The 14,830-nt window shown below is 35.8% G+C and overlaps 2 protein-coding genes across 2 annotated transcripts in view; both read left to right on the top strand.

Annotated features, from left to right (window-relative positions):
• gcn1 (GCN1 activator of EIF2AK4) overlaps positions 1-3,666 on the top strand; it is a 68,587-nt gene extending 64,921 nt beyond the window's left edge. The window contains exons 56-58 of the mRNA XM_039686345.2: positions 1,548-1,658; positions 2,035-2,256; positions 3,443-3,666. Of these exons, the coding sequence (XP_039542279.2) occupies positions 1,548-1,658; positions 2,035-2,256; positions 3,443-3,568 (459 nt within the window). The 3' untranslated portion in view covers positions 3,569-3,666. The remainder of the gene's footprint in view (positions 1-1,547; positions 1,659-2,034; positions 2,257-3,442) is intronic.
• A 1,999-nt stretch (positions 3,667-5,665) lies between these two features.
• On the top strand, positions 5,666-14,492 carry rab35b (RAB35, member RAS oncogene family b). Its single transcript, XM_039686350.2, has 6 exons — positions 5,666-5,864; positions 7,802-7,852; positions 9,138-9,261; positions 10,912-11,036; positions 12,118-12,242; positions 14,078-14,492. The coding sequence occupies exons 1-6, from the start codon at positions 5,813-5,815 to the stop codon at positions 14,204-14,206; spliced, it is 606 nt and encodes a 201-aa protein (XP_039542284.1). The 5' UTR covers positions 5,666-5,812; the 3' UTR covers positions 14,207-14,492.
• The last annotated feature ends 338 nt before the right edge of the window (positions 14,493-14,830 follow it).

The following is a 14,830-nucleotide window of genomic DNA, read 5'->3' as shown; positions in this document are numbered from 1 at the left end:
TGATTGGATGGTTGTGGTTTGCTATTGGTGGATCACATGTGTGTGACAGGTTGCTCCGCCCTCTTCATCCGAGAAGAGGAGAGATGCTGCATACAATATTCTAACTCATGGATTAAAAAAAAAGATATATTTTATACACTGTAAAAAAATATTTTCAAGATTTGTTATCACAACATTTTTTCTTTTGTCAAATCAACTTTATAATAATTTATTTAGTTGAGATAACTTATTATTTTGAGTTTCTGATGATTAAATGAAACTCCTTCATTGTATTAACTCACTTTTTCCAGTTCAATCAACATAAAATTTTATGGCAACCAGGTTACTTTTTTAAGTTAAACCAACAATATTTTTTTCAGTGTAGTACTCACAACATTTTTTCTTTTGTCAAACCAACTTAAATAATTTATTTAGTTCAGATAACATATAATTTTGAGTTTCTTATTATTAAATCAATCTCCTTCATTGTATTAACTCACTTTTTCCAGTTCAATCAACTTAAAATTTTAAGGCAACCAGGTTACTTACTTTTTTAAGTTAAACCAACAATATTTTTTTCAGTGTAGTAATCATAACATTTTTTCTTTTGTCAAACCAACTTAAATAATTTATTTAGTTCAGATAACATATAATTTTGAGTTTCTTATGATTAAATCAATCTCCTTCATTGTATCAACTCACTTTTTCCAGTTCAATCAACTTAAAATTTTATGGCAACCAGGTTACTCACTTTTTTAAGTTAAACCAACAATATTTTTTCAGTGTAGTAATCACAACATTTTTTCTTTTGTCAAACCAACTTAAATAATTTATTTAGTTCAGATAACATATAATTTTGAGTTTCTTATGATTAAATCAATCTCCTTCATTGTATCAACTCACTTTTTCCAGTTCAATCAACTTAAAATTTTATGGCAACCAGGTTACTCACTTTTTTAAGTTAAACCAACAATATTTTTTTCAGTGTAGTAATCATAACATTTTTTCTTTTGTCAAACCAACTTAAATAATTTATTTAGTTCAGATAACATATAATTTTGAGTTTCTTATTATTAAATAAATCTCCTTCATTGTATCAACTCACTTTTTCCAGTTCAATCAACTTTAAATTTTAAGGCAAACCAGGTTACTTACTTTTTTAAGTTAAACCAACAATATTTTTATACAGTGTAGTAATCACAACATTTTTTCTTTTGTCAAATCAACTTAAATAATTTATTTAGTTCAGATAACATATAATTTTGAGTTTCTGATGGTTAAATTAATCCCCTTGATTGTATTAACTCACTTTTTCCAGTTCAATGAATTTAACATTATAAGGCAACCAGGTTACTTTTTTAAGTTAAACCAAAAATATTTTTTTTACAGTGTAATAATAATAATAAATACTAGAGATGCACAGATTAAAATTTTCTAGGCCGATTGTGATTATTCAGAGTTTGATCTGCTAATTCCGATTTCATTTTTCTAACCACTTTATAGCACACACAAATATTTATTTTTACTTGTATCTCATCGATTTGTGTGTGTGTGTGTGTGTTCTGCAGATCCCCATCGCCTGCAGTGGCATCAGAGCCATGGGTTTCCTGACGAGACACCAGCTCCGCACCGGAGGAACCGAGGCCGTGTCACCGCGCATCATCACACAGTTCGTGAAGGTGAGCATGACGCTCCTGGACTAGCATAGACAGCCTGCTGCATAATTTAAGTGTTACCAAAAAAGTATAATGCGTTAACTACACTGAACAATGATTGTATATTCATGTGTTAGTAAATGTTGAAATTGCCATTGTTTGTTCGTGTGAACTAATATTACCAAATGAAACCTTATTCTTTGTGCAACTAACATTTCAAAACTGTGGAGTGGTACAATTTTGATCAACGTTTGTCTGTTATATTCCATGCGTACAGAAAATGCACACTTTCTACAGTATACATGCTACATACTGCGTATTTAAAAGATGCTTCTTAGTATGTCATTGCGAACGTACACGCACATCAGAAATGTTGACTCTGTCGTGGCTCCTCCCACAGTCTTTGCAGAACCAGTCGAGCGACATCCGCCTGGTGACGGAGCGCGTGCTGTGGTGGGTGTGTAAGGAGGCGGAGACTCCCGCTATTGAGCCCAATCTGGTCAAACCGGTCATCAAGGCCCTGCTGGACAACACCAAGGACAAGAACACCAGCGTCCGAGCCCAGAGCGAACACACACTCGTCAGCCTGCTGCGACTGCGCCAGGGAGAGGAGCGCATGCAGGTCAGGACTTATAGTGTTTTACCCACTTAACCCTTGAGGCGCCAGAGGTTTTTTCCTAAAACGTTCGATTTTGACATCTTAATTTCAAAATAGCTATATCTTAAAAGTGATAAAAGATAGAGACTTTCTGTAAATTAGAGAAATATTAAGAATGATCCAAAGTTTATGTAGGGATTACATTTTCCCATCTAACTTGCATGTTATGAGTTCATATGGTGGTGGCAGTCTTGGATTATAGAATTTTCATGAAAAGAAAATGATAAATGATTAGTTGAAATGATAAAATGCAGCACTTCTTTTCACACAAAATGCTATATTGAGCAATACTGAATGCTCAGGTATATAGGAAGTTGTAAACTTTTTGCTACTTTATGCATTCGGTTTGTTTCTACCATTTATTAGTAATGATTTACACAGTTTTACAGTGTTAAACTGTGTAAATCATTACTAATAAATGGTAGAAACAAACCGAATGCATGTAGCGGATGGCCTTTTTTTGTACAGTAGGCACTCTGATTCCATATAAAATCCTAATAAAAGGCCTTAAAAATGTCTTGCATTCAGATTCGATGGGCCCTTAAATATCTCGGGTCACATTACCGCTAAAATTTCTCCAGTCTGGCGGACCCAATGTCCGTCAAATAACCAGCGAAGCATCGAATCGCAAGAATGACTCTCAATAACGATCGCTTTGATTTTCTTTTAAAAGCACATTTAGCACATTTGATTATATTCTGTTATATTATATTCTATTCTATATTATATTCAAAGCACATTTGATTATATTCTATTCTATATTTTATATTATATTCAAAGCACATTTGATTATATTCTGACCTCATTATGGAGGTTCATTTTTAATGCAGCAGTTTACATTTTTTGTAGCAAATAATTAAACTGAAAATTAACGTGCATTACTCAAATATTAATATGCACGTATATAAAGTAATGCATTACTTGATTCATTACATCAAAAAAGTAATCTGATGTGTGTCATTATCCAGCTCGATTCAGTTCGAATCCGATAATGCCAGTGCGTCCAGTGGAGTTCTTTTCTAATAATAGCATTACTGAAAATGAAGTGTCTTTTAAACAAACGAACCAAAGGCGAATATTCACAGCTTGACCTCGTGACCAATCACAGTGCAGCAATTCAACTGCCGTTTGCATGTGTGGATTTTTTCAGAGCATCAGTGCGATCCTGGACTCGGCCAGTAATGATCTGCTGTCAGAATGTCACCGCAGATCCTTGAAGAAGATCTCCAGCCTTCCCGACTCCAACGAAGAGATCGACGACACCATCCTCACATGATTGACAGCTTCTGGTGATCACACTCTCCTCACGCTAGCTTTGACTGTCCTCATCATTTACGCCTCAAGGAAAGCCTGGGAAAGTATTTATTGAGTCGAGCCCCTAAAATCATCACCTGAAATTGGCATTTTCCTTAATTGCCTGGTAATTTGTAAATGTGCATTTTTCTTTTGGTTTTCTTCTGAAAAAGGAAGTATTAATTTGTGCCAATTCTTTACAAATTGCTGTTTTGATTCCCTTTTTTATTTAGTTTTGATGGTGAGCAGTTCATCGCTGTGTCAAGCTGTTGTTAACGTGTGTGTGTGTGTGTGTGTGTGTGTGTGTGTGTGAGTGAGAGTGAGAGTGAGCCATTAACAACCCAAAGGATGTGATGCTGATTTTTTCCAGTTAGCGCTGTGTCCTCTAAAAATGGTTGTATGAATACATAGAAAATGAAAACCTTGATTTAATAAACGGTTTGACTTAAAGAAATAATCTTTGTTTGTTTTTTTAATGCTTGACATTTCATGCATACTAATAGCACAATATTAATAACTCACTGAAGTATTATTTTCTAGAGAAATTACCCACTTATATTACCCACGCTCAAGTAATTGAACTGAAATAATTCAGAAATCAAAAATGTGAGTTATTACGCTGGATATTCTCTAAACTAATCCTGGGATGATTATAAATGCTATTTAAGGAGGAACATAAATGCTGGAGACTTTACTGTACACTAAAAAAAATCTGAAGTAAAATATCAGTTTTGTAGAGAGAAAAAAATTATATATATATATTGTATACATTTCAGACACATCTGTGGATTTACTGTAGTCACCCATATTCATGTCAGTTTTGAGCTCATTAGCAACAATTCAGCCGATCCTGGGGAATAAAATCTGCAGTTTTTTGACAGACTCAAAGTTTAAACTGCTTTGAAAAGTTTTCTGGCTCTCGCCGAGAAAGTGCTGAGATGACATGGATATATTTCTGTGTCGGCACAAAGGGAGAAAGAATGACGCATCAATTGTCATTGTCAAAAAGGCACTGTTGTGGTGCCATGGTATCAGATGGGAATATTTAAATAATATAGTACTTGTCTCTAATGAGTAACATATTCAAATATCATGCTATATACGTAAAGAACAACATTTTTAAAATTTTAATTTTTACGTTTTATCAATTTCAAACTTTAATGGGTGGTGAAACGCTTCAACGTTTTGCTGTAATGATGTTATATATACAAATACGCATATTTTACATTTATACACTGCTCGGCAGGGAAAAAATGGCTGTTGTTAAAATATGCAGATGTTGTGTTATTTAATGTAAATGTAATGTTATTTCCATCACGAGGTGCATCAGTTTTTGGTCAAGATCTTGTATTGTCAGTGCAAGAGTCCAGCACTCTGTAAAGTCTCGTACAGAACATCATAAAGACTTTCAATGAACTTGAGCTCTGGATTCAGGAGCCGATTCATGTGTGGAAATTATTCTTTATGCAAAATCAGTGCAATAATGATCCAATCAAAGATTTGCCTATTTGAATCCAAACAGCGACTTTTTCTTTTCCTTTCTTTTTTTTTCTCCTTTTTTTTTTTTTTTTTTTGCCGGTCATTCACAAATAAAGATGCTAATATTAAGCCAGTGTACAAAAAATGTTAACGTTTTGCAAATGAAAAACTACATCCTGACACTTAAATTCTTTTAAATTAAATAAAAAAAAAACGTTTTGGATATATTATTTGTCATTAACATATGTTTATATATATATATATATATATATATACATGTAAATATATATTAAATGAGTGTGATATCCTCTGATCTGTTGCCGAAAACGTTTTTCAAAAGAAAATTTACATCCTGACGCTCATTCTTTTTAATTAAATAAAAAAATAATATTTTTGTATATCTCATTCGCCATTGACCTACTTTATGATTTAAAAGAAATAATAATAATTTAATGAGCGTGACATCCTTTGATCTTTTGTATATTTGGCTCGTTGGCGGCTGCTACGTCATATGGCGTCGGCGCGCTCTGATTGGTCCGTTAGACGCCCTGGTGCAGGAGGAGGAAGCGCCGTTTCCGGTAATGAGCGACTGACTGACTGACTCCTGACACCGACAAACCCGCTGCTTTCGGCGTCTATCGGGGTGAAATTCCGGGCAGGACCTCAGACGGGTTCCAGCCAAGCGTTCGGCTGGACAGAGGCGTAAAGCTGAAGTGAAGGCGCGGGGTTTGAGGCACACTCCACCGGCATGGCCCGCGACTACGATCACCTCTTCAAGCTGCTGATCATCGGGGACAGCGGTAAGAGACGCCGGGGATGCGGGACGGGAAGCGGGCCGGGGCGAGGCTCTGTGGGGGTTTGAGTGTCTCATTTTGAAGCTGTGAAGTCCGACGGGCTGTAAATAAGCGCAGGTCTGATTTAATGGACAGATGAGCGTGTTTATGTCATTGTGCTGCTGCTTCGTGGGCCGATCGGGCTGATCACAGCAGACAGGCCCGAGATCCACAGTCTGATCTGCTGCTCATCACTCCCATCATTTATTCACTACTAGAACAGAAGTGCATTGATTTAAGTGACCACAGAAAGCATTTGATGTCACACTAAATGTGTCTGAATGTCAGTGCATTAGATAACACGATATCAAAGCAAAACAAACACTTTTACAATAAGGATACAATAATAGATCTAGCTGAAAATGTATATGGTATTGTGGCACTTTCTGGTACATGTTGATGTTCATATTCAAGTCTAATGACGAAAACTGAAGGGAAATAATCCTGCAGGAGAGATGTCATTCAGACATGATGAAGGGGTGTCACTGGTCTGAGCAGCTGATCATTTCTGCTGTTTGTCATTTGACACAGAAATACTTGATTTGTTTGATGTGTGTGACAGCTGAAGTAATTGTGATGTAGTGTTTGATTTGTTCTTTGCACCAAAGTAAGGCGAGTGTCCTGTTTTTATTAAGAGCAGCAACACCTCACAGTGGTTCTTGTGGTTTGAGTGTGTGCACCTCGTCGTGTGAAGCAGTCACACACACACACACACACACACACACACACACACACACACACAAGATCAGTCAAGTTTGGATTTGATAATGGCATACATTTTGCACTGAATTCTGATATATAATCTATATAAAGAAGTTCATAGTATGTTTGTGTGTGTGTGTATATATATATATATATATATATAAAATGTCTGTGTTTTTGTATTTCTTTGTTTATTTCATCTTGCATTCACTGGGAATTGAACCCATGACCTTGATGTTGCTATACTCCTCTGTCCGGTGTGTGTATATGTATATGTAGACATTTTTTAATGACGATTTTTTTTTTAGCTTCGTCAGGTACAAGAATTTCTTTACTGTCATGTTTTAATACGGTCAGTCACCGCTCAGCACAGCTGTGCATACATGCGTGAAGGACGGACGCTGGCACTGACCCTACAGTAGATGTTTCTGTCCTCTGAGGGCTTTTATTTGACCTCTGGTTCAGATCTGACCACTAATAAAGGGTCTGCATGATATGTTGCAGATCTGTGGTCTGTGAAGAAAGGAAATGGTTTGGACACTGGAGATCTGGCATGTGATAGCCCTTATATTGAGATCTGGCATGTGATATAAGATTTCAGATTTAAACTTTACATTGCTATATTTAGTTGCGGCTAGATTTGTTCGATTATGTGGTCTTTTTGAGAGAGCTGAAATATTAGTCTGCAGTTGTCCATGTTTTTCACAAGTTCTGCTCATTCTCCAGGAATCTGTGTTGTCTTTCACTAAATAAAGCCTGTAAACTCTTTTATCCTGTGTGTGTGTCAGGAGAGGATGTTTGCTTGGTTTATCTTCCTTTCTGAGAATCAGCGGTCGGTCTGTTGGCTGAAGTCTCAGACGTTCACTGACAGTAATTCGTATTTCACTAAAAAATCCCACGAGCTCCCTGATATGGCCTTCTCTATCATCACTGTCGGCATACAGCACCTGCAAAGAGCAAACCCACGAGAGCTGAAGAACGTGACCGCTCTAATTCTTGTCTGAATACAATAATCTGCAGTCAGTGTGGATGAGATGTTATAATTTGAGAAAATGTTAGGTTTTATCTATAAGCAGTAAGCGTTGTGAGCAGACGTTAGCCTGTCTGGTTCAATAGAGCCTGTATTGATCATATTCATCTGAAACCTGCTGCATCATATGTTGTATCATTCTTTGCTTTTGTTTGTCGTTTTTTTGTCCCAGGTGTTGGAAAGAGCAGTCTTCTGCTGCGTTTTGCAGACAACACTTTTTCAGGTAAGATCAAGATGCGTGATGTCATCGGTTTGATTTATCATTATTGAGTACAGACTCGAAGCCAGGAATGTGATAATGTTACAGCTGTTTGTGTGTTGAATTTTCTTTTTATTTAATGAACGAATTAAATAAAAATTCGTATTAAATAAAAATAAAAATGTAAAATACATTTGTACAAAAATGTACAAATACTTCCAAGTTCTTATTTGCAGATTTTATTGTCATGAATTAATTTATGGAACTAAACAAATTTAAGTAACTCTTCTTGTAAAAGAGAAATAATATAATTTTATATTATAATTATATTTTATATTATATTATATTTTATTTATATTTTAATTATATATTATATTATAATTTTATCCATAAGACTTTTCAGCAAGGATGCATTCAGTTTATCAAGTTGTTAGAGTAAAGATATTTTATAACGTTAAATAAAAATCTATATTTCAAATAAATGCAAGATCTATTCATCAAAGAATCCGGGGAAAAAAAGTATCGTTTCCACAAAAATATGATATTTAAATAAATCTTAATTAAATATGATGTATATAGCAAATCATCATATTAGAGTGATTTCTGAAGGATCATGTGACACTAAAGAGTAAAAACTGGAGTAATGATGCTGCAAATTCACAGGAAATAAAATATATTTTACAATATATTCACATAGAAAACAGTTATTTGAAATCGTAATAATATTTCTGATTTTACTGTATTTTTAATCAAATTAATGTGGCCTTGGTGAGCAGAAGAGACTTCTTTCAAAATTCTCAGTGACCCCAAACTATATAATGTTAGTGTACATGGCAAAGAAAATATATGAAGAGTTCAGATGCAAAAGCCTCTAAATGCCATTTAAAATTTTCTTCTTTAATGATGATTTTTATCAAACTTGTATATTTAAGTTCAGTAATTTCACTTAAATAACAATTAATAGGTAAATATAATTGCCACTTAAGTGAAATTACTGAACTTAAATATACAAGCTTGATAAAAATGATCATTCTAGAAGAAAATTTCAAATGGCACTTATAGGCTTTTGCATCTGAACTCTTCATATATCACTGTAAATATTAGTAGGGATTATTCAGTACTCCCTTAAATTTAAATATGTTAATGCTGAAATCGTTGTCTCGTGATGTGTAAGCTGTATGTAGGCCAACAGTGTGATGTGCCTAAAATTACTTTCTGTACAATGTTTGCAGAACTAATAATAGAAATTAATGGGTAGATTTTCCCCGTTTGTACATGCATCGTTCATCGGTGTTATATTGTGTTGTAGGTAGTTACATCACCACTATAGGAGTCGACTTCAAGATCCGGACGGTGGAAATTAACGGAGAGAAGGTGAAACTGCAGATATGGGACACAGCGGGACAAGAGCGTTTCAGAACCATCACGTCTACGTGAGTCACATGACATGATCAAACCTGCTGCTATTTCAAAGTTAACCATGATACAAAGAGGTTTCAACATTTCGTACTTCATTCTTGAGAAAATATTGTATCACCACCAGAACTGATTCATGCTTGAAGTTTGTGTTTGATACTGTCTGACAGGAAGTAATCAACCCAGTAGATATCAAACCTAACACTCATTTATATCTGGTATTTCTCTCTAGAAATGTATTAAAATAGTGCTTTCACTCTTAGCTTCAGTAATATTTTAGAAAGTGAACTATGTTTCAAGACGACTGTTTTTCTGTGTGTTGTGTGTACGAGCGTGGCTCTTCACTAACAGAACACCTCAGGGACTCTGTTTGAAGTTTCTCATTAGTTGTGTAACGACTGTGAATCCTGGGACTGAAGCTTTCCATGGGTTTTATTGCACAGTTGCATGTGGCAAGAGAATCCAGTCATTTGCAAACACACCATTTATTTAATAAACTTAATTTGTCTAGAAGCTTTCGTACAGAAAATGCTTCATAAAATAGATTGAAAGTTTCAATTGGTTAAATATTTCCAGATTTTTAAGGTATTATTGGTAAAAGCAGCTTTACCTGAAAACATATGGCTTTCATTAAAGTATTCAAAACTTTAAACCACATCTTTGCCCTACAAAATGTACAGACGCATTTCTTGTATTCGGACTGGTGTTAATGTGGCGACATTACGTAGCTAACAAGAGAATGTATGCCACTTCATTAGTGTCTCGTTAGGGAATGTACATGTTCCTGCATGTTTATGCGCTTTGATCTGCTATGATGGCAGAACTGTGACAGGCTCGGCCAATGACAGAAGGGCTTGGTCGCTACAGACCGCTCAAAGAGCTCTTTGTGTGTGCACTTGTCTTTGTGTCTGTGTTTGGAGACAGACGATGGCCTGTGCTTTAAGTCAGAGGGCTGTTCCTCTGTTCACTGTTGGTTCCTGCTGGGAAATGAAAACTAAACACTTTCTTAAAGGGACAGTTCACCCAAAAATGAAAATTAGCCCATGATTTTGTCATCCTAGGTGTGTATGACATTCTTCTTTCAGTTATATTAAAATGTCCTGGCACTTCCGAGCTCAATGGGTTTATGTTTTTGGAAGTCCATCAAAGCGCATCCATTCATGATAAAAGTGCTCCACGCGGCTCTGCGGGGGTTAATAACGGCCTTCTGAAGTGAAGCGATGTGTTCGTGTAAGAAAAATATTCATATTTAAAACTTTAATGACTAACATAACTAGCTGACGGTCTACGCTAGTCGAGCTGCGCCAAAAGAGTAACACTTGAACTTGACGCACAAACGCAGTTGTCCAGCTCTGTGTGTTTGAACCGCGAGAGGCGTCAAAGCTTACGCTACTCCTACATCTACATCGTCCAGTGTTACTCTTTTGGCGTAAGTCGACTTGTGTAGACCATCAGCCAGAAACTAGTTATTTTAGATGATGAAGTTTTAAATATGTATATTTTTCTTACACGAACACATTGCTTTACTCTAGAAGGCCTTTATTTATTTATAATGTCGTAAACACTTGGATGGTTACTGGGTGAGTAAATCATGGGCTAATTTTCATTTTTGGGGGAATGATCCCTTTAAACTAAAGTCTTTAATACTCTTGATTTTCCATTTTCAGGTATTACAGAGGAACCCATGGGGTCATAGTGGTGTATGACGTCACCAGTGCCGAGTCATTTGTCAACGTCAAACGATGGCTGCATGAAATAAACCAGAACTGTGATGACGTCTGTCGAATATTAGGTCAGTTCACCATTGCAGGCTCTACACCAGTGTTTCTCAACCCTGCTCCCGAAGGACCCCAACCAAGCCGGCCAAGGGCTCTCTCGCTCTCTCTCTCTCTCTCTCTCTCTCTCTCTCTCTCCCTCTTACACCTGATTCAACTCATTAGAAGAAACTCCAGGACCTGAAATGAGTGTGTCAGAAAGACACTTTCAAAATGTGCCATGTTGGGGGTCCTCCAGGACAGGGTTGAGAAACACTGCTCTAGGGTTGTGATGATTTTACCATGATGAATCTTCTAAAAAATGTATTTTATTTTTTTTGCATTTTAGTTACAATAAATGGTCAGGGTGGACAGGGGGAGGGGGTGCAGTTAGTAAAACTCTTATTTATAAAGAATAGAGCCAGACCGATATATCGGCAGACCGATATTATCGGCCGATATTAGGCATTTTGCAAACTATCGGTATCGGCAGTTATAATGGCCGATAAATGAATATTTCAGAAATAAAATAAAAACGGACGAAACACGCTTGAACCATGTCATGAGTGTTGGAGTTGTATAGTTTGTCCACCAGAGGGCACTCTACACCGTTCCTGTTGGCAACACTCGTGTATAGATGGATCTCTCCTTGGCCTGTTATATTGAAAATGTATATTTTACAATTTGCAGTATGACGTTATCCATTGCAAAATTATGGCTCATCATAGACTAGCTAACCACAAAGCTAGCTAATGCCACTATCATCAGTGGAAGACCGCTAACGTAAGTTTCCTTTTAAAGTGCATTGTCATATTTTGGTTAAAACTCATACATAACTACAAATAACTAATGTCAGGGAAATCTGTTAATGTTTTGTTGCGCGTTTCTGAAATTTTTTTTTTAAAAATGTGGCCGATATATCGGAATATCGGATTTTAAAAACAACAATTAGAAGTTGAACTGGTATCGGCCTTTAAAATCCTTTATCGGTCGGGCTCTAATAAAGAACTAAACAAAAACATCCATGATATGAAACCTTTAGTGCATGAATTAGTAGTACTGCCAAAGGTCACTTCTGTATTAACGTCTCTCTCCACTTCTGTCATGTTGTCCCTTCAGTGGGCAATAAAAACGACGATCCAAACTCTAAGGTTGTGGAGACGAATGACGCACAGAAGTTCGCAGAGCAGATGGGCATCAGTCTGTTTGAGACGAGTGCAAAAGAAAATGTCAACGTGGAGGAGGTGAGTTCCTCAGGGCTCTGTCTTAGGACCTTTCAGATTGGGCTGTAAAAACACTTTCAAACACTCCTGACTCACTCATGTGCAGCTTCCAGGCCTGGAAAAATCACTGAAATGTATTTTTGCTCTCTTCTAGAATATTTTAATTCATATTTCACAGAATGATTACTTGAATAGTCGATTACTTAATTTCAAGTTGTCAAAGAAAACTTGGCAGATTGAAATTTAACTAAACATTGAAATTAATTTAAAAAAAGGGTATAAATATTAGTACTGGGCAACGATTTATCACATTCAAATAAAAAAATTGTGTTTACATAATATATGTGTGTGTATTATTGTGTCAAAAAAAATTGTATAATTATTTTGTAAATATAAATGCACACACATGCATGTATATATTAAGAAATATTTGCATGTATATACGGTGTATATATATTGGGGCTGGGTATTGAGACAAATTTCACAATTCGATTCGATTTCGATTCACGAGCTTGCAATTCAATTCGATTTCGATTACGATTCGATTCAATATCGATTATTTTGGATATCAGTTACAATAAATGGCCATTTTTCTCAAGAAAATCAAATCTCTTAACTAATGCTGTAAACTATGGGAGTCTAGTTGTAGCCTATAGACTTCATTAGCCTAATAGGAAGGTAATAATCAACTGTTTTGTAGCTTTACAAACACTTAATACACTTTTATTTATTTTTATAATAAGAAGATTATATGAAATATAAACATTAAATGGTGGCTTTCATAAAAACTTGCCAGATTTATTCAAATATGCATTAAATATTGAAGAACATTAAGATTATAATGCATATGTAATATGGTGTATATATTTAGCAAAATGCTCCTCTCTAGAGTTATTTTTTCTAGCTGACTAACGAGTTTATGTGGGTTTTCTGAGGTAAATATGACGATACATGACATTGATTACAAGCTGTTTAACTGACGTCTTTCCACGTTTGAAACGCTGATTGAGCGAATCAATGTGACATGATACGGATTTCGATAAGTTGTACTCTATCTTTTAACACACTTTCAGATGCTCATTCATGTTTATTTGGCGCTGTAACTGGTATTATTATCCCGGAAGAGAGATCAGCGCTGCTGCTTCTCCAGAGCGATCTCACGCCACAGCGCCAAAACGCTATTTGTGTCTTTGAATTTCTAAAGAAAATGGACGTAATTTAAAAATTGAGACTTTGTTTCATATCAATAGTAACAAAGGACAAAGATTATTGCGATTTTTTTTATTTTTTATTTTTTTATTATTTTATATATTTTTTTTTTGGGATGCGCGCAGCTGTGATACAATGCTCCATTCATTCAAATGAAACAGGATGACTAATCGATTCTTGATATTTAAGAATCGATATCGGTTCGTAAAAATGAGAATCGATTATTATCAAGAAATCGATATTTATAACCCAGCCCTAATATATATATATATACACAGAATTTATATTATAAAAATATTTTGTATATAAATAACACATTTTCTTAAATGTATACAAGCATGAAAGTGTTTATATATATATGCATACACAAAGTAACTATACACAGTGCACACACATTATAATGTAAACACAAACTTTTTGGACGGCCCAGCACTAATGCATATATATATATATATATATATATTGTAGGCTATAGGCATGCATGCGTGTGTTTCATCTGTTCATCCGTCATCTACAGCGGCTTCCAACACGGCTCATCCATTCAGATTTTAAAGCTGGATGTGTTTAATAAAGTGTGTTAGCTTTTATCAGAATCAGCGCTGGATGGTTCAGTAACGTGTACGTGTGTGTTTCTGGTCTTTGTGTAGATGTTTAACTGCATCACAGAGCTGGTGCTCCGGGCAAAGAAAGAGTCTGTGGCCAAACAGCAGCAACAGCAGCAGAATGATGTGATTAAACTGGGCAAGAATAGCAAACGAAAGAAAAAATGCTGCTAGTGCACGGACAGACGTTCCTCTGCACATGCGGACGGACTGTGATCGTCTCAATTACACAAACGCAGGGCGGACACAATGCAGTCCTTTCTGGACCGAGTCAAGCCACAAAGACTTTTTAAAAGAAAATGTACAGATTTTATCGGAGTCGAGGAGTTTCACGTGGAATTGGTGATATTTAATAAAAACATCCTCCTCCTTTATTGGAGGACCAGCAAGCTGACATGATCGCCAAACCGCTTTCAGAATTACTCTCTATTATCCGCCATCTCAGGAGTGATTTTTTTTTTCTTCTTCTTCATCATCATCTTCTCTTTCTCACATTTTTGTGGAATGCCAGTGTTTTTTTCTGCAAGAACAATTAGGCCTTTTTTCCCCCTTTTTTATGAAATAATGCAATTACAGACATTCACTCATCATGGACTCCGTGCAAGACAGATGCCAACAATTTTTCAGTTCTAGCTCAGTCTTTTGATTCTCTCATTCCCTCAAATCTGTTCCTTCCTTTCATCTCAGATGAAGAGCATGTCTGTTTTAGATGTGAAATTAAGTCAGACCAAGTCCATTTCCCGCCCAAATTCTCATTTTACAATGCAATATTGTACAATTTTTCTACGTCATGATAGT

Source organism: Pimephales promelas, chromosome 14 (genome assembly GCF_988280905.1).
Source record: "Pimephales promelas chromosome 14, fPimPro1.hap1.1, whole genome shotgun sequence".
In the NCBI taxonomy this organism is placed as follows: Eukaryota; Metazoa; Chordata; class Actinopteri; order Cypriniformes; family Leuciscidae; genus Pimephales; species Pimephales promelas.
The sequence above is the reverse complement of the archived record's forward strand: the minus strand, read 5'-3'. Positions and strand labels throughout refer to the sequence as shown.

Excerpts from the sequence above, each read along its gene's own strand:
- rab35b (XM_039686350.2), top strand. The coding sequence starts at position 5,813 with ATGGCCCGCGACTACGATCACCTCTTCAAGCTGCTGATCATCGGGGAC. Across the intron at positions 7,853-9,137 it reads TGCAGACAACACTTTTTCAG|GTAGTTACATCACCACTATA; the intron begins GTAAGATCAAGA and ends ATTGTGTTGTAG. Across the intron at positions 9,262-10,911 it reads TTCAGAACCATCACGTCTAC|GTATTACAGAGGAACCCATG; the intron begins GTGAGTCACATG and ends TTCCATTTTCAG.